Source organism: Lycium barbarum, chromosome 12 (genome assembly GCF_019175385.1).
Source record: "Lycium barbarum isolate Lr01 chromosome 12, ASM1917538v2, whole genome shotgun sequence".
Classification (NCBI taxonomy): Eukaryota; Viridiplantae; Streptophyta; class Magnoliopsida; order Solanales; family Solanaceae; genus Lycium; species Lycium barbarum.
Window position 1 is genome coordinate 1,556,978 of NC_083348.1, and position 19,269 is coordinate 1,576,246.

The following is a 19,269-nucleotide window of genomic DNA, read 5'->3' on the forward strand; positions in this document are numbered from 1 at the left end:
TTATACTAGATATACCTAAAATATACTAAGAATATACTTATAATATAAATATACTTAAGTTATTAAATAGAAATTTATAAACTTAGAAAAAACTTAACTTATATGCTTAGCTACTTATAATATATATATATATATATATATATATATATATATATATATATATATATATATATATATATATATATATATATATATATATATATATATATATATATATGCTTAAGTTATATGTACTATAACTTAAGTTATTTTTCCAAGTATGTAACTTTCTATTTTTAATTTAAGTAGATATATATTATAAGTATATTCTTAGTATATTTTAGGTATATTCCTAACTTAATATAAGTAAGAATATGAACAAAAGTAAATAGAACAAAGCTCAATGAGTCATATATTTTATTCATTCAAGGATAACATTTATTTGCAAGTTGTAATTTTTTTTAACTTGTAAATAATACATGAGTTGCAAAAAAATAGTACAAGAATAAAATCAAAAAGTGTCAATCATTTGGCTAATATCCGCAATATTATATTTGGTCATTGAGATATCTTCAAATTCTTCCATTTGGTCTACTCCACTTGCTATCAAATCTTCAATCTCTTCCTCTTCGCCTTCCACCGCTTCTAAGTTTTGGCTGCGTCGCTCCAATCTAATCCAATCGTGAATGCAAACTAGTACTTACAAGCTAAATCCAGATAATGAGTGTCTATGGTCTCCAATTTGTTATCTTCCTTTGCTAAATGCACTTTTCGAATCCACGGTTGATATTTGAACCGTAAGGATATCTCGAGCCATTCTTGAAAGTATCGGATGACTCGCCTTGTATTTCTTCCACCATGCTAAGACGTCCAAATCATCTAGGTGGTTGATATCCACATTTGGCTGCATTAAATAAAGGTGATATTCATCAAAGTTTGCATTATGAGAAAGAGTTAGATGTGAATGTAAAACTTTTAAATTCGACAAACCCGACAAGCTCTTTTTACTACTTTGAGAAGTAGTAGGGCGTGGAGCAACGGGTGTAACACTTTCTTTCAAAGTAGAATAATGAGTAAAAACTTTTCTAAACTCGGCATCAACCGCGAGCTCGGCGTCAATTAAAAATGGTTTAGCTCCCTCGTCAATTTCTAAATAGTTATAAATTTGACCAACCAATCATCTAGTTTAAGACATTTTAAAATAAGGATTTAAAAGAGAACCCAATATAAATAAAGCTGGGATGGAAAAAAATACTTTTTAAATTTTGTTGTCATAGAAAAAATAGCCGCTTGATAACCGGATTTATCTTTATACTCATATAAAACTCTAGGTATTTCCGTTTAAGTAGGCTAAAATTCCAGTTACCGTGGGATAGAATTGTCTAGAAAAAGCAAGAGTTGCATTATAAAAATTTTGTAAAAGTTCAATACATTTCTTAACATCTTCCCAATGTTAATATTTATCCAATCATCACTATCCGTATTAAAATGGTTGTGAACTCGTTGTATGGGAATCCTATAGTCGTATGCTTGTTGTAACATAATGTAAGTGTAGTTCCACCTAGTGTCAACTTCTACTTGAATTTTCCTAGGTCTAAGGCCATTTTGCAAATAAGAATTCTTAAAATCTCTCATTTTTTGCTTATTAGCATTAAAAAAAGAAAAAAGAAAAGCAACCGCATTTCTAACTTTTTGAATAGAATCTTCAAAATAGTCAAAACCATCTCTAACAATCAAGTTTAAAATGTGACAACTACATCTCACATGAAAAATATATTCTAGCAGAGGGTTTAATTCCCTTTTTAAAAGACCAACCGTCTTTGTATTATTAGAAGTATTATCTAAAGTAATACAAAGTGTTTTTCTATAAATGTTAAAAAAATTCATAATAGTTGATATTGAATCCGCTAAAAAATTTCCGTCATGACGACCTTTCCCTTCATCATATAAAAAAACTATAATTCTTTTTTGCATCACCCAATTATCACCAACCCAATGACATGTAATAGCAAAAAAATCTAACTTGTTAAGACTAAGACCCAAATCGGCTTTAAGAGAAACACTACAATTTAAAGAATTAAATACATGGCGCAAATAAAATTTATATTTTTTATATAAATCTGTAATATCCGATCTGCAAGTACTTCTAGGAATACCCTCAAACAATGGATTATAACAATGTTGAATATAAGTAACAAACCCCAAACCCGAAGGAAAGGATAATGGTAGAGCATCAAAAACAACCATTTTAGCTATTTCTGTACGATCTTTTCTCTTGTCATAGCTAAAAATTCTACTGGTTCGTGGGTCTATTGTTTGTTGAATGCCCCCCACATTTGAACCCGTTTTCTCTCCCCAAACATTCCTATGTATAGCTTTCATATGACCCGTTAGTGAACCTGTTCCACCATTCTTACTAGTTTGTTGCCTAAAAATAAATTCTTTGGCACATAAATTACAAATAGCTAATTGTGTTTCCTTATCTTTAGTCATAAATTTTCAAATTCTAGCGGTTGGCCTACGAAGTTTTGGCGGTTTGTCTTGTGTATGTGATTGTGCAGGATGTGTATCTCCTATGGAATTTTCGGGGGCTTGTGTTTCATCATCATCATCATCATCAATTTCATTAAAAGTGCCGGTATATTGTTGCATTACCTCATGATCTAAAAGTGGTATTTCCACCAATATTAATACCTAAATTAGGTGTTTCGTCCACAAATGTTTCCTCCATGAACCCACCCCTTACAATACCACTACTACCGCCACCACGTCTCACTCTCTTCGACATTATTAAATAGCAATAATTTAAATCACACGCAAATAAATCACAAGAAAATAAATTGCAACAAATTAAATTGCAGAAATTAAATAGCGGAAAATAAAGATAGAGTTGGAACGAAGGTACCAAATTGTCGGACTAATTTCCACCAAAGTGAAGGCTGCTATAATTGCAAATCCACCAAAGCTTTGGAGCTACTTCGGATTGTTGCAAAATCAACAACTCTACCAACAATTTTTTTTTAATAATTGCAAAATTAATAATTGAAACTAGAATAAAATTTTATAATATTTAATTGAGAGAAATTTAAAGTGGCTAATTGTTGCAAATTAGCTATAATTGAGAGAAATTGAGGGAAAGAGAAGAGTGAATTGGTGCGGATTAAAATTGAAAATGGAGAGGGGTTTATATAGGGGTGGGGGATGGGTTAAAGTGAATAATATAAAAGTTTGGGGGGATTGGGATGCCAAAATGGCCGTTTGGAGCCGTTGGCGACAACCATTTTTGCAAAATGGACCGTTACCCAATAGTCCAGTGGACAGCAGCATTATTTTTAAAAAAACAATTACCGGTTTAACCGGCCGGTTCAGGTTAATCGGTCGTATTTTTAAAAAATCGGCCCGATAGAGAAACCTGGTAGATCGGCGACCGGTAAATCGGTCCACCAGTTCCGGCACTAGTTCCGGTTAAACCGATTCTGGTTATCGGTTTTAACCTGTCCAATCAGACCGGCTGACAGGCTTACACAAGGTCTACTAATAGTGTGACACCTTTTTGGGGGAAACGGTGCAAGTCTTGCTCGAAAACGAATAATATAATAACATGTTAACACAGAGGCGTATCTAGGATTTGAAGGTGGGGAGTGCCATAATTTTCTTCAATGTACATCTTGTTAGGAATATGTATTTGGGTCGGGTCCATCTCTTTTTAGTTTATTCGGGTCAACTTAATAGGCTTTTTTTTATTTGCAAATATGAAAATTACATCTCAAAAATCAAGAACGAACATAATTAGCATCTTAAACAAGGAATCACACTCATTAACACCCATTAACAATAGAAGTAAAAATAACATTTTCACCAAGAGACTTGCATCTCTTATGTATATTAAAAAATGAATTTGCACAAGTAAAATAACATCTTCAATAAGGGAATTACACCAATCAAAATAAGAAAAATAATAGAAACTCTTCAATAGGTAAATACACCCCATAAGTAGATGTAGAATTAGATAAACTACAAGTTCTCAAAAATAAAAAATAAATTTCATGTTTTTTCTAAGTAGCGCTGACGAAATTTCCATCACAATTTAAGTAGTAAAGTGATTTAAATTGAATTTAACAATTATAGAATAGCATAAATTTTTATAATACACTCCCTCCGTCCATTTTTTGTTTGTCCATTATACTAAAAATATATATGTCTACTTTTACTTGTAAGTTATATAGTTTGAAAAATCAAGATATAATTTACCATTTTATGCCTATATTACCCTTATTATTAAGTACTCCAATTCATTTCTCATTTTATTTATTGCTTATTAAGAGTGTCCCAAGTCAAATATAACAAGTAAACAGGGACGGAGGGAGTAATAAATAAAAAAAATTATAAAAAAAAAAAAAAAAAATTGGTCTCAATCCAAAATTCCCATGGACACCCAAGTTTTTCGATTTAAATGCTCACAGATTTGAGATTAAGAGAAATGCTTAATTTAAGGGATTTTGAAGTTTCTATTTGTGTGTTCTCGTTTGAGATCACAAATAAAAAATAAAAAAGAGGAAATGAAATATAAATAATAAAAAGATAAATAGAAAATTGAGAGGGTCGAAAAGGGAAATACTGGTACAAAGGAAGTAAAAAGCGCAAAGAAAAACGACAGTCGGAAAATGTTCAAGATAGATTTAAACTTTTGCCTACCAGCTGTGGCACCTTTATCTAATTTACGACTAGAGGTGGCAGGTAGGGGTGTACAAAGTAAACCGACAAACCGCACCAAACCGATAAACCGAGTCAAACCGAGAAAAAAACTCGACTAATGGTTTGGTTTGACTTGGTTTGGTGTTGAAAAAAAAAACCCGACCATAATTGGTTTGGTTTGGTTTTAACTAAAAAAAGTCAAACCGAACCGAACCAAACCAACCCGACATTACATGTATTCAATTTTTAAAATATTTATTTGTAATGTAATTTATAAATATTTCTTAAATTTTTTCGTAGTTTTTTCATCCATTATCATATTATTCAAGCTTGAACTTAGAATTTTGAATATCAATAAGTTTTATATCCTATGGATGTTAGTAACTCAAATAAAGTCCAAACCAAAACCAACTCAACACTAATGCTAACAAAAGAAATTCAATTTACCACTAGGAATGACAATAATGTTGGATATCTATTCTTTAGTTTTGCATAATTGATTTAGAGAGTGAAAATACATAACTTAAGTTTTTTTCTTTGTCGTGTAATTAATACTATTAGCCGTACTTATTTTAGCATGAGTTGGTATTTTTAGATTATGGTCATTTTCTTTATGGCTTGTTAATTAGCAATATTTATTTTAACCGATTTTATTAGCTTTTGTTGAATATTTTAATACAATGTCATCACTCTTCTCACATTTTGTGTTATTTTTTTAAGAAACACCTTAATTATGTAGTTGTATCTTACTAGAACTAAATAAATATTTGAAGTAAAAGTTATATGTTTTGTATCAAGACTATTCCGGAAAAAAAACCCGAAAAACCCGAGAAAACCGAATAACCCGAAAAAAACCCAAGGTTGAAAAACCCGAATTTTATTGGTTTGGTTTGGTGTATATATTTAAAAACCCGACGCAATTGGTTTGGTTTGGTGTTTAAAAAATTCGAACCAACCCGGTCCATGTACACCCTAGTGGCAGGATCAAATATTTAACCTAATTTAAGCAAACTATAACACAAGTATATAAAAAATTTATTAATCGAGGGGGTGACACCCCCACCCTAAAGGTGGATCAGCCCCTGTGTTAACAGCATCTTTGGGATGGTTTAGCCCAATAATACAAATCCCCCTACTAGCTAGACTATTATTGGCATTCTAGCTACTAATTAATGAGTATTTTGTGAGTGTTAATAACTGCAAAACATTTAAAAGTTTGTCTTCTTTTAAACGCTTGGTTCTTTCTTGCTTCCAAAAGTGTTTAATTTTCTCAGGCCCAATAAAAGTTCAGTTACTCGTATGACTTAAGCTAATTTTGTAATTGAGCAAGCTTGTGTATATGTAAGCAATTATGATGTCATTAGTATATCAGTTGCGATTGTTTGTGAAAGAAGGAATGAACTGTCATGACTAGTGGCGGAGATAGAAATTCAAATAAGGCGATTAAAAAAATATTCTTATGCCAAGGGGATTCAACGATTTATATATATGCAAAAGAAATATTTTTACCCGGTCAGATAGTATAATTTTTCAACAAAATTCAATTGAAACCCCTTACACCTCTCTACCTCCACCATTGGCAAGGGTAGACCCATGCACAATCTACCATTGCTCGGGAACCCATTAACTCCGACGTATATTATATATCTATATAGAAACTGCTCAAATAATAGATATGTTAATGAACTTGAACAAAAAGCCTATTGGGTGCTCTGGTCGGATGGATGGATGGCCTGACGGGGGTATCTTTGGTCCAAGTCGAGGGTTCACACCCTGGTGTGACGATTCTTTTTAAAATTCAGAGTCATCTTTAATTGACAATCCCTATTTCTATTATAGAGTTCTGTACTTAGTTTTTACTATCTTTGATTACTTTACATTTAGTTTACAAATTCCTTTTACATTTATGTAATTTCTAGTGAACATAGAAAGAGGAAAAAATCATTGTCCAATCACTTCTATTATTTTTCTTGAGAGATTTTGGCAATTTGGCTAAGAAATCCTTCAAGCTAATTCATTATTTTTCCCAAAAAGTGAAAAGTCATTTTTTTTTTGTATAATGATAATATTAATCGTAATTTTCTCACCAACTCTTTAAATTATCACGTTTAAATAATTGTGTACTTATACTATGTGATCTATAGTAACTTTATATTAAAAGAAACGAGCACCCACGAGCTGAAAATCCTGGATCTGTCACTGTCACTGGTCATGACTCAATCTAGGGTCATGACCAGCGCTTAGGGTAGGGGACCCAAGTAAACCTTACCAAGATTTTAATGAAAACCAGGCAGGGTTTTTTCCATATTTCTTGGATACCCGATTATTTTTTGAATTGCACAGTTACATAAATTTGCAGCAAAGATAACAACACAACTTAAACCTTCAAGTCAAGAACTTGGTTAGCCTGGCTAACTTAGCCATATAATGCGAAGCGCTTAAAGCATGAAGCTAGCAATTACATGACAAGCATGAAATGATAGTCAACAATAAATTTTCAGATATAAAAACAAACTAAGTATTTGCAAAGGAGAGACATCATCTCCACCAAAGATAGTTGTTAATGGTTTCAAGACAACCCAAAAAACATGGCAGATTGCTTTAGTCACACCTTCCACTTCCAGATAACACTAGCAAAACCTATTGTTGGCCAAGATCATTCTTCCATCCTATGATCCTATAGATGAACAAAAGAATGGTATTGTCAAATGTATAATCTTGGATGCTTCTTAGATGAATGGACAAGGACAAACAGAATAACAAAATAAGGACAAGGACGAGAAACCAAAATTTTCATTTAGCTGCGGACAATTGATGACAGTCCCCATTAGAATTTGTTGATTCATCAATTACATCCCGCTATCCCTCTCAATGCAGACAAACGAGGAATACGGCCCCTAATACAAAGTGAAAACCTAAATAGCCTCCTGGTTACAAGGACTCTCATTTACCTAGATGTACTTGTTAGAAATTATATGTGCTTGTATCAGATATTTACCTATACCCCGAGTTTATTGTAACATAACAACAAGAAGCTGCCTAGAAAACAAGAGTTGCCCAAAAATAGCTCCAATGGAACCTAAAACTGATCGAGAAGCTCATGATTTCTAAATAGGTGTTGATACCTTCCAATATTGAGAGGAAAGCAACAGTTTAGCCTACATAGAGGTATGAATCACTTTTAAGTATGCAAATTTAATGGTGAACGTGGAGAACTATTTATTATATCAGCTCTGAGTTCAGATTGTTCTGGAAGAAAATAAACTTGCAGCAAGATACATCTGCGCTGCAGCAAATTCTAAGTTGACATCCTACTGAAAAGCAGTTTGACGACTGAAAGCCGGGACTGTTTTCCAGTTTGTTAGGACAACAGTCACAGGAGTTCAGCTAATAAAATGGAAAGGAAAATACACTGCTAAGAATAAGAATGGGGGATGAGAAAGAGGGGGGATAGAAAGGAAATATTTCTTAGCCTAAAGACATAGTCTGCACTGCAGATCACAGAAACCATTAAAATGCATAGTCAACTGATGGTAAGTTTTTACCACAGAAATAATAATGTAACACAATTTTGAGTAAAATGAAAGGAAGCCCAGTAGACAAAGCATCCTGCGTTAGCAGGGTCCGGGGAATAGGGGAAGGGCCGCACCCCAGATGATGTGATGTAGACAGTCTACCCTATTGCAAGCATTAGTGGCTGCTTCCACTGCTCGAAGAGCAATCACTGACAAGTACGCCATTTCACGGTACAATTCTCATGGGTCAATATGCAAAGTTAGCAATCAAAAAACAAAAATACCTTCCGTTTACAAAACTAATATCATCACAAGAGCTGAGAAAAATGCAGTTACCAGCTAAGACAACTCTTCAGATAATTACCTCTGCGAGGGGTTGGCAAAATTCCTTTCATTGTGGAGTTACTATATATTATCTTCATTCACATATATCAACCAATTCAACATCATACTGGATCCATGAGTCTGGCAGTTGTGTAAGGCTGCACCGACATAAGGCATGAGAGCAGAGAAATGTTTCAAGTGTTGGAATCACAACAAAGAAGTTTAAAAAATGAGCATTTCAGCAATGGTGTGTATATACCCCCAAGATGGTGGAATAGTGAGTCTTCTCTTTTCACCAACATGCATACCTGTAAGATTATAGTTTAGCCACCCATAATAGAACGCTTAAGATATAAAGGAAATAGTTTCAGTCCATGAACATGGTTACCTTCAATGCCAATGCTCAATCCCTTGCACGTTTTTTCGTAACCTGATCAAACATCAACATAAAAATTTAAAGAGATAATCGGTTAATGTCAATGGTGGAGCAGAGTCACAACTTTTATTATAGGGAAAAGAGTGATGAGAACTTTATCGGAAAACATGAAGAACAAAAAAAATCCACCTAAACTATATACACTCCTCATCTGTTTATCCAGACAACTAACAGAGCAGTGTGTGTATGAGTAAAGAGAGAAGAAGAAGAGAGAGAGACCTAGATTAAGTATATAGGGAGCTCCACCAATGATTGAGGCAAAAAAGTCTTCAGCATCTTTTACTTTGAGGGTGAAATAAATTTTGACCTGGACAAAAGAAAGGATCAGTCAGTAGCACGACATTTGCAGCATCTCTATCTGAATGTTCAAATAGGATCACCTGCTTTCCTGGAGAAGCTACTTTTCCGTCTGGTTTTCCCTTCACCAGCACCTCAACGGTCATTCCATCAGGTAATGAAGTGGCACTCTCATTGATCTCCTTAAAACTAGCAAAAGCGTGAGATGGTATACATGAGTCACAATGATTTTCTTGGTTTTTGATCTTCCTTTTCTTCTTTTTCTTTCTCTCTTGAGAATGGGGGCTCGTGTTTGAAGCTCTGAATATTCAAAGCGCAAGTCATCAGTTAGACAAGAAACTAAATGTAAAAACTACCAGAAGTCATCATATAGGTTCAGCAGCAAAACAGAAGAAGATGAAATATTAATGAAAAGATCGGTGAAAACCCATAATAATACGCCTTGAGGAATTCCTACCAGAAGACTTTCCTAAAATTTACTTGATTCTAGTACATCTTGCAAGGCATGTAATACTGTCAAAAAGGAAAAACTTGAAAGAGGAACAAAAGGAAATAATAGAAAAGCTTACTTTCCAGTGATTGGTTTCCAACATCCAATTGTGCCCCCATTTATAGCCTTTGGTCTATCTTCCTTGAGTCCGTAATCAGTTGCTATATTACAAAAACCCTGTTTTCCTTGGGAAAACTCGTTACCTGAAAATTTAGGACAGACTAAATGATAGAAGCAGAAGAAATTGAAAAAACAATACGAGAGGCATCATGAATTTTAAATCTGAAATTTGCACTTATGCATCAGGCTCCAAGAAGATGAGACTAAAGAGAGGATACAACGAAATACAGGGGTAATATTGTCAGTCTTCCAAAGTAAGATCTTTGTTTGAGCATGTGGATATTTGCATGTCACATGACTCAAATCATAGAATTAGAACTCTTCATGGAACCTGTGACGATCCCCTTTGGGTCCCACTACTCAAGGTATTGTCTATGCCAGGGTACAGCCAGTCCGCACAGGGGCTTGCCCCATTATCCCTCTTCACGCTGCAGCGCTACGGGGTATCGAACCCGGAACCTCTGGCTCCTTTACATTCCCCAAAGGGAATCGCCTTTCACCAGGTAGTTGCTTATTAACTTGACAAAGCGGACAGGAAGAGAGCAAGGCCCAAGAAGAGGTCACTGGAAAGGAAACTCCACATGTGAAAAGGTTGCTGATGCTCATGCAAAACCCTATTTGGTACCAGCAGATAAACTGATCTTGGAATTGGAAAATGAAAATGAAAGCACCAAAAGATCATCAATCGTTCAAAAACTGATTCAGATCACGGGTGAAAAGGTTGCTGATTCAGATCATTCCAACCAATAACAAGTACATATATAAGATTAATTTTCCCCTTACACCCAATGAAAACTAGATATTTAGCTGGATAGAAAGCTTACCAAAACCATGGCTAGCATTACAGGCATCTGAAACCAATCGTCCATGTTTTATCTTCGTGTCCAAATAGCTCATTGCTATCTTTTGTTCCTCTAGTTCATAAAGCTCCTCCTTGCATAAAAGTGATCGTAAGAGAAAATATATACACTTGAACGGTACCAAGACAAACAAGTTTTAGCTTTGCATATGTTCCTTGCAAAATATGAATCACAAAATTGCGCACTAATTTTATATGATATGACAGTACTGTTGAACAGACTAGAAGTTCAACAACAGGCATCAGATATACAACTTAATTATTAAACCAAGAACAAAAGACAGTTCACGCTGAAACAACTGATCATCAGCTTAACGTGTCAATATGCAGAAAGAATATTGTCTTTACTGCTTTTAAACAACTTAGGTCCCAATAGACGCAATCTCTTTTTGTCCCAAAAAAGAGAAACGAGAGATGCCCAATTCTCACTTTACACGTCACTTAAAGAATACACAAAAAAAAAAATTCCATTGATCCTTCCATTACACATACACACACCAAGTGGTAACCAGTGAAGGACGATAAGGAAAATATATTTCTTATCGCTGGTTCCAGCTGAAGAGAAAAAGTTGTTTAACACACTAAATCAGCTCTGTTTGTGCAATAAGGAGAGGAAATTAATAACATGAGAACTGTAAAAATCTTTACACATGTTTATGCATATATTTAAAACCCTTGCAAACTTAAAGATCTGCAAAACCTGTTACCTTTCGAACCACAACTTGAATAATTGGTAGCCAATAATCAGTTTAACTTTGAATTATTAATATGCAACCACCACAAAAGTCTAGGCAATTTTTAAAACAAACTAATTATGCAGCTTTGGTACATGATACTGAAGGTATGTGGGAAGGAAATTAGTATATGAAGTAATGGAAATCGATCTTCATAAAAAGATGAAACAGAAACAAAAGATTATACCTTTTTTGGGGTTATCCATGCCTCCAGTATTTGGTTGCCATAATTCTTCCTAGTATTCAGGCTTTGAGAAAGTAATTTAAATTGTTCAAGAGCTACTTGCACTGGATTAGACTGATTCCTAGTGATAGCTGTTAAGGCTAGCCCTACTTCTCCCACAAAAAATCTATCCGATGGTCGCGGATCCAAACTGTTGTAAGGCCTAAAGGAAGAAGAAGAAGTACTACTCTGGCGAGTAAATTGTTGGTTAATCTCATGATCCTGGTTAACATCACCCCAAATTTTGTCACTTAAGTAGAATAGCTCTTCCTCGTGTGGGACGCTCGGAGTCCTCCCCCTCTTTAAATTATTCTTTTCAAGCTCCAGTGATGGTGTCTCGGTATATATCATTTTTTTCTTACTTGATGGCTTCCCCTCGGATTCCTTTGAACCACCACCGTTATCATTCAGTGAAGGCGTCAACCTTAGATATTTTCCGTTCCTTTCCTTTTCTATGGAATCATTTTTTCCCCTTGACGATGACATCACTTCATCATAGTCATATCCTCTATGCCTCTTCTCTTTACTTTGTCGCGAATCTACATTTGTAAAAATGTATAGAACGAATAAGAGAGAAGTTCAATAGAGAATACTAAGTGAAGAAGGAATATATATAGAATCTTACTTTTCATTTCCAAGTAAACAAATACCTATTACTAGTGTTTTAGTACTCAACAATTAATTCATTAGTGTTTCTAATTCGATACAATATTAGTTATTTACTCCCTCCGTGGGAATTTTTTTTTGACATTTTTCGCTTTGCGAGAGTCAAACGAGTTGTTCTTTTACCATAATTTTTTCCTATGTCTTTTAAATATTTAAAATTGTTAATTATGGTGACTTAGTATTTTTTACTAGTTTCTAAATATGTAAATATTATTTTGAAAATTTTAAAGAATCTATGTTCAAACACACGGTCAAAATTAAGAAGTTTGACTCTCGAAAAACAAAGTGTCAAACAAATTGGGACTGAGGGAGTTGATAGTAATATCTTTATAAACCTATTATTCCACCTACTTTGATTAATTTCTGGAATATCTTCACAAATCTCACTTAAAGTTTCATCTAATAACTCATGCTTCTCCTACAGTTTTCATATTAAGAACTCCCTTTTCTTTGATATTCAGAATAACAAAACTATTTTAACTTGTAAATTGATCATTTTCCCTTTACTTATATTGGGTTAACTAAGAAGAGCATCTTTAATTAATTGTGCTTTGTTTTTCTCTAAATGATACCGTGAGCTAATAGCAGGCTCATAATAAAAAGAGAAAGTGTGAAGAAAGAAGGTAATAGCACTGCTTTGTGATCAAGACATACCTTGTGTTTTTCTTGTGGTATCTCTTTGCCTCTCTTGTGGGATGCCTAATCCTCCATCTTCCATCTTAAATTACTGAAGGGAAGCAGAGAGACAGAATTAAGTTTTTTTTTTTTTTTATAGATTATTAGGTTTAATTATAGATTTTTTTGATGGGGGAGAAGAGGAAGAGTCGTGAAAAAGAAAAGTCACAGTACACTTTGGGCGGGAAAGAGGAAGAGTCGTGAAAAAGGGAGAGTAATCATTTTCAATGTAAAACTAGTCCAAAATGAATGGGACGGAATCATTATTACTAATACATACTCCAAAATGAATTTCAAACTTGAGCCTGTTTGGATTAGCTGAAAAAATTGGCTTTTAAGCATAAGTGCTTGAAGTACTAAAAACTATTTTATAAATAAGCAGTTACGTGTTTGGATAAAAGTATTTATAGAGTTTTTAAAAGTAAGGGTAGTATTGGAATTAACAGAAAATATAAGAAATAAAAGGATAAAGTTATTGGTCAAACCAAAATGACTTTTAAGCCAAAAAAAAAAAAATTAAGTTGGGGTTGAGCAACTTTTTGGTTTTGACTTATTTTAGTACTTTTTAACTTAATTTAAATTGTTTTTTATTTTTGTCAAACACTCAAATAAGTCAAAAATGGCTTATAAGCTGGTTTGACCAACTTATAAGCCGGTCCAAACGGGCTCAATGTCCTCTTAGGCTTATAACTCTACCCGATTTATAATAAGTGGTGTCTTTAGCTTTGGCACATCCCTTAAAAAAACTACTCACTTCTAAAAAGTATAAAGTGTTTTTACTAACTTGCCCCTTAATCAAATGCCATAAAAAAGAAGTATAGCTCTTTAATGTTTTCTTAGTTATGTAAAAATCCACTTATTTAATAAAGATAAAATTGGAAGAAAAAAATTCTTGATTTTATGAAACACCACTTATTTTGAATAAAAGGAAAAAATGATAACACCACTTATCAGTTATTATGAAATGGAGGGAGTAATACATCAGCAAGCATCAAGCTCACAAGTTGTGAATTATTTTTAGAAATGTATTTCTCTTGTATTCTCTTGTACTCCAAGGTAAGATACTTGTTTTATGTGTGGCTCAACTAATGTAATACACATGACTTATATCAAATCAAGATTAAATCTCGTCCATTAGATCAGTTATAAGTCTTAAACTCTACTATAAATTAGTTCCCCCTCCACCCATTAGTATCGGGGGCGGCTTAATGAGGAAGCTACTAAAGCAATACCTTGGCCCCCAAAATTTAAGGCCTCAATTTCTTTATTTTATATATTACTATATATTATAAAGTTCAATGTTTCAATTTATGTGAACGTTTGAAATATGAGGATCAAAAGTGTAATTCAATGTCTCCATTTTTTTTTTCTGCATTCAGAAGTGTAACTCTATTTAATAGTCTGATTCTGAAAAAAAAAAAAATAGAACCGGGATATTGTAATGTGTGATTATGCCCAGAGACAATGGGGCAAACTGAAAACCTGGATGCACTATCTATCTATGCCAGTTATTTCATGGGATCAACATCTACATGGAGTCAACAAGGGGCTAAAGGGAAGTCACAAAGAGCTCAAATTTTCAAGATTATTTACACAGACTGTGCTGTCTGTGGATAAAAAGAAAGTAAGAAACCCGAGAACCTTTGAAAAAGTCGGTCGAGATCATGAAGTCATTGCTAGAGAAATAGCCTATGTTTGTTGTATGGAGGATTTGTTCTTCTATGTCTGTTCTTCTGTTCTAGTTTGCCCCCGAGTGTGGTGGTGCTTCACTGGCGATTCATGAATCCGTTAGGTACCAAAAAATAGTAGTAATAGCATATTGTAATAAGTAACTCGCTTCAGGTCTATTCTTCATGAATCAAGTTTCTATTTTCTACAAAGTTCGAATTACTTTCTGGTTATTAACAATTTCTGTTTGGTTAATTCTTCTCTTTGTTAGCCACGGGCGATCAGGTCATTTCTCAATCTTTATTATTTTAGAAGCCCCCTTTCCCTCTAATTAACTTCTTCTATTTATAAAGGCAAAATACATATATTACCGCCTAAACAGAAAAATGTACACCGGTCAAGCAGCTAATATTAAATAAAAGGATTAAGAAATAAGGTACTCCCTTCGTCTCATAATAAGTGTCACCTTAGCGAATTTTTTTTATCCCATAATAAGGGTGTGTTCGGTATGAAGGAAAATGTGTTCTTGGAAAATAAGTTAATTTCTACTTGTTTTCTCATGTTCGTTTGGGTAGCGGAAAATAAGTGAATTTCATATTTATTTTCTCATGTTTGTTTGGTTGGTAGAAAACATTTTCAGAAAAATACCCACCCAAGCCCTACAACTCCACCCCCACGCCCCACCCCTATTTTTTTTTTTGAAGTATTTTTTTTTTTTAATTTTATAAACCACCACATTCCCCCCTCCCCCCTGGTGTGGACCCATACCACACCAACCCTGACAACTACCCACCCCCCACCCTCAATTTTTTTGAACGGGGTGGTGGGATGTTGGGAAAGGGGGTGCGGATGGGGCAAAAAACCAAAAAAAAAAAAAATTCAAAACTTTTTTTTCAAAACAAAATTAATTTGGGGGGGGGGGGGAGGCAGGGGTAGGGTGGGGGTTCAAAAAACCAAAAACAAAATTCAAAACTTTTTTTTCAAAACAAAATTAATATTTTTTTGGGGGGGTGGGCAGGGGGTGGGGTGGTGCAAAAATTCAAATCTTTTTTTTCAAAATAAAATTAATTCTTTTTGGGAGGGGGTGGGGGTGGGGCAGGGTAGGGTGATGCAAAAACCAAAAAAAAATTCAAAACTTTTTTTCAAAACAAAATTAATTTGGGGGTGGGGGAGCGTGAGGGGTGGGGTGGGTGGTGCAAAAAACAAAAAAAAATCAAAACTTTTTTTTCAAAGCAAAATTCATTTTTTAGAGGGGGTGGGGTGGGCTAGGGGCAGGGTTGGGTGGGGTGGTGCAAAAAACAAAAAAAAAACAAAAAAAAAAATCAAAACAAAATTAATTTGGGGGGGGGGGGGGGGGGGGGATGGGGTGGGTGGAGCAGGGATGGGGTGGTGCAGAAAACAAAAAAAAAATCAAAACTTTTTTTTCAAAACAAAATTAATTTTTTTTTGGTTGGGGGTGGGGTGGGGGCACAGTGGGTGGGGGGCTGGCGGCAGGGGTGGGTGGGGTGGGGTGGTGCAAAAAACAAAAAAAAACAAAACTTTTTTTCAAAACAAAATAATTTTTTTTTTTTGCCATGGGGTGGGGCAGGGGTGGGTGGGTGGGTAGGCATGGGGGTGGAGGTAGGGAAGGAGTGGGGTGGTGGGAGTGGTTGGGGGTGGGTTGGGTGGTTGGTGGAATGCACTTATATACTTGTTTTCCCTACTTTTATTAGGGAAGTCATTTTCCCCATTTTTGAGGAACTTGTTTTCCTAAAGAAAATGTTTTCCAAAATTTTTGACCAAACGAACATGAGAAAATTGGAAAACATTTTCCGGAAAATGTTTTCCTCCATACCGAACACACCCTAAGGGTCATCAGGTAGTCCCTCCGTCCCATAATAAGTGTCAGCTTAGCGAATTTTTTTTATCCCATAATAAGTGTCACCTTAAGAAATCAAGACATAAATTGGCTAGTTTTTTCCAATTCTGCCCTTAGACAATAAAGTAACATCTAAATGATAATTGGAAAAGCCATATAATAATTTGGTATTATTGGATTCCTAATGTCAAAAGGTTTACTTCTTGTGCATGCTCTAATCAAAATGTAGAAGTAATTAATTTTTATTATATAGGGGTAATTTGATAAACTTCACATTGCATTATTGGTTTCTTAATATGCGTATTTTTGGCTAAGGTTAAAGGAGAAAAGTACAAAGGAAAAGGCTTGTTGTATTTCATTAACAATGTGTTGTTTAAATACAAAGAATTATGTGGTAATAGATCCCACAATATCAGTAAAATTAATGAATCCTATCAAGCAATTAAAGGTATAAGAATAAAAAATATACTATACAAAATCAAGAATATATGATACTGATATGAAAAATATCCTATCCTAATTTAGCTCCATTATGCTCTCGCAAGTTAGGGGGTGGTGGAACGACCCCTAACTTGGAGACAGCCCGATGAGTTTGTGCTTTGGATAAGGACTTAGTAAGTAGGTCAGCTGAGTGAACGTGGACTATGCGAAGCTGTTGACGTTGAACTTGGTCCCTGACAAAATGAAAATTGATGGCTATGTGCTTCATTCGACTGTGGAAAACTGGATTTTGGCACAAGTAGGTGGTGTCGATGTTGTCACAGTAGATAGTTGGTGCATTATCAAGAGAGATACGAAGCTATTTGAGAAGATTGGTGAGCCAATTTGTCTTGGCAACGGCATGAGCAACAACACGATACTTAACCTCAGTTGAAGATCGAGCGACTGTTCTTTGTTTCTTCGACGACCAACTGATTGGTGTTAATCCAAGGTAGATAATATAAGCATAAGTAGAGGTGCGATCATCGTGGTCACCTGCCCAATCGGCATCGCTATAGACATGGAGGGAAGTATTAGATCCACGACGAAAAAGAATTCCATGATGGATAGTTTATTTGAGATACCGAAGGAGACGCTTCACTGCTTGCCAGTGTGTGTGAGATGGCTGATGCATAAATTGAGAAAGCTTATTAACAGCAAAACTTATGTCCGATCTAGTAAATGCAAGATACTGGATCTTGCCAATTGCACTTCGGTATTGCTTTGCATCTGTAGGAGGGGAGCCATCATTCAACCGAAGTGAACTCGTGGTAGAGAGAGGTGTTGAGACACCCTGACAGTCTTGCATAGAGAACTGCCACAACACGTCTATTATGTACTTGGTCTGAGAAAGAAATAAGCCATCTGATTGAGGAATTACTTCAATGCCCAAGAAAAAATGTAGAGGGCCAAGGTCTTTGAGAGAGAAACGGTTGGAGAGTGCCCTCTTGATGTTATTAATAGTTTGAATGTTATTTCTTGTAATAACAGTGTCATCTACATATACAAGCAAGAAAATGATAGTTGCGTGAGAATGTAAGGTAAACAAAGAGTGATCAGAATGAGTCTTACGAAAACCAGCAGAGGTGAGAAAATTTGTGAGCTCGGTGTACCAAGCACGAGGTGCTTGTTTGAGACCATATATGGCCTTATTCAGTCTGTATACATAGTTCGGGTAATCGGGATTCTCAAAACCTTTGGGTTGTTTCATGAAGACTTCCTCTGTCAATGTACCTTGTAAGAAAGCATTTTTTATGTCTAGTTGATGAAGTGGCCACTTGTTTTGTGTGGAGATGGCAAGTACTGTCTGAACGGTTGTTGGTTTGACAACGGGACTGAAAGTATCAACATAATCGATTCCAGGTAGCTGAGTGAAACCTTTTGCTACAAGGCGAGCCTTGTACCGTTCAATCGATCCGTCAGCTTTGTGCTTGATGCGAAAAATCCATTTATTCTCCACAATATTTTGGTGATCAGATGGAGGGACAAGGTCCCATGTTTTGTTGCTCATGAGGGCTTCAAATTCACTCTGCATAGCTTTTCTCCGCTGTGGGTCCTTGGAAGCTTGTTTGACTTTGACTGGTGGTATTTGTGATGTGACTGTGGCCATGGACGCATACTTTGGATTGGGCATAGAAATTTGATTTTGGGAACGAGTGACAGGGCGATGTGGTAGTGAAGGTTGGTCGGTCTGAGAAGGGACGTCAGGTTGTGTTGAGTGGTGTTGTTGAAGAAGGGACGTCAGGTTATGTTGAGTGGTGTTGTTGAAGAGGGGAATCAGACGGGGTAATCGTGTGTGAATCAGTAGGAGAGGAAGAAATATGGAGAGGGGAGGAAGTTACCTGATTTTGTCCGATGGCATTACTCTCTGACTGAGGGTGCACAACTATTGCTGGTCCAGTAGAGTCATTTGTACGAAGAGCCGAGTTTGGATCTTTGATCGGGAGCGGACTGCGTAGAGTAATAGGAAAAAATAATTCATGATCTGGAGAATATTGAGTAGAAGGTGATGTATTTGAATTAGATATAGAATTAAACCATGAAATATTATGAGAGGATCCTTTGTATTTGAAAAAAATATTTTCATAAGGAAAAATATTTTCCAGGAATTTAACATCTCGGGAGAAATATATTTTTGAGGATTCGGGATCAAAGCATTGATGACTATGAAAGTGAGTGGAGAATCCTAAGTAGACACATGGTGTGGATCTTGGTTCAAGCTTATTTTTAGTATATGGTTTTAGCCAAGGA

At 35.1% G+C, this 19,269-nt stretch overlaps 1 protein-coding gene across 2 annotated transcripts; it reads right to left on the reverse strand.

The window, feature by feature from the left end:
• Nucleotides 1-8,554: 8,554 nt before the first annotated feature.
• On the reverse strand, nt 8,555-13,257 carry LOC132623538 (uncharacterized). Of its 2 annotated transcripts, none has more exons than XM_060338318.1 (9): nt 12,993-13,257; nt 11,637-12,211; nt 10,681-10,786; nt 9,816-9,939; nt 9,330-9,546; nt 9,169-9,256; nt 8,902-8,943; nt 8,773-8,821; nt 8,555-8,671 (listed from the first exon to the last, which is right to left on the reverse strand). In XM_060338318.1, exons 1-9 carry the CDS (start codon nt 13,054-13,056, stop codon nt 8,608-8,610), a joined length of 1,329 nt encoding a protein of 442 aa, XP_060194301.1. In that variant the 5' UTR covers nt 13,057-13,257; the 3' UTR covers nt 8,555-8,607. The 2 variants fall into 2 exon arrangements, with proteins under 2 accessions (XP_060194301.1, XP_060194300.1); XM_060338317.1 differs by having other exon boundaries at nt 10,681-10,789; nt 12,993-13,256.
• Between the last annotated feature and the right edge of the window lie 6,012 nt (nt 13,258-19,269).

Bases quoted from the DNA above. Each gene is read 5' to 3' on its own strand.
- LOC132623538 (XM_060338317.1), bottom strand. From the start codon at position 13,056: ATGGAAGATGGAGGATTAGGCATCCCACAAGAGAGGCAAAGAGATACC. The intron at 12,212-12,992 runs GTATGTCTTGAT...TTACAAATGTAG, and splicing joins TACCACAAGAAAAACACAAG to ATTCGCGACAAAGTAAAGAG. The intron at 8,822-8,901 runs GTAACCATGTTC...ATAATCTTACAG, and splicing joins ATTGAGCATTGGCATTGAAG to GTATGCATGTTGGTGAAAAG.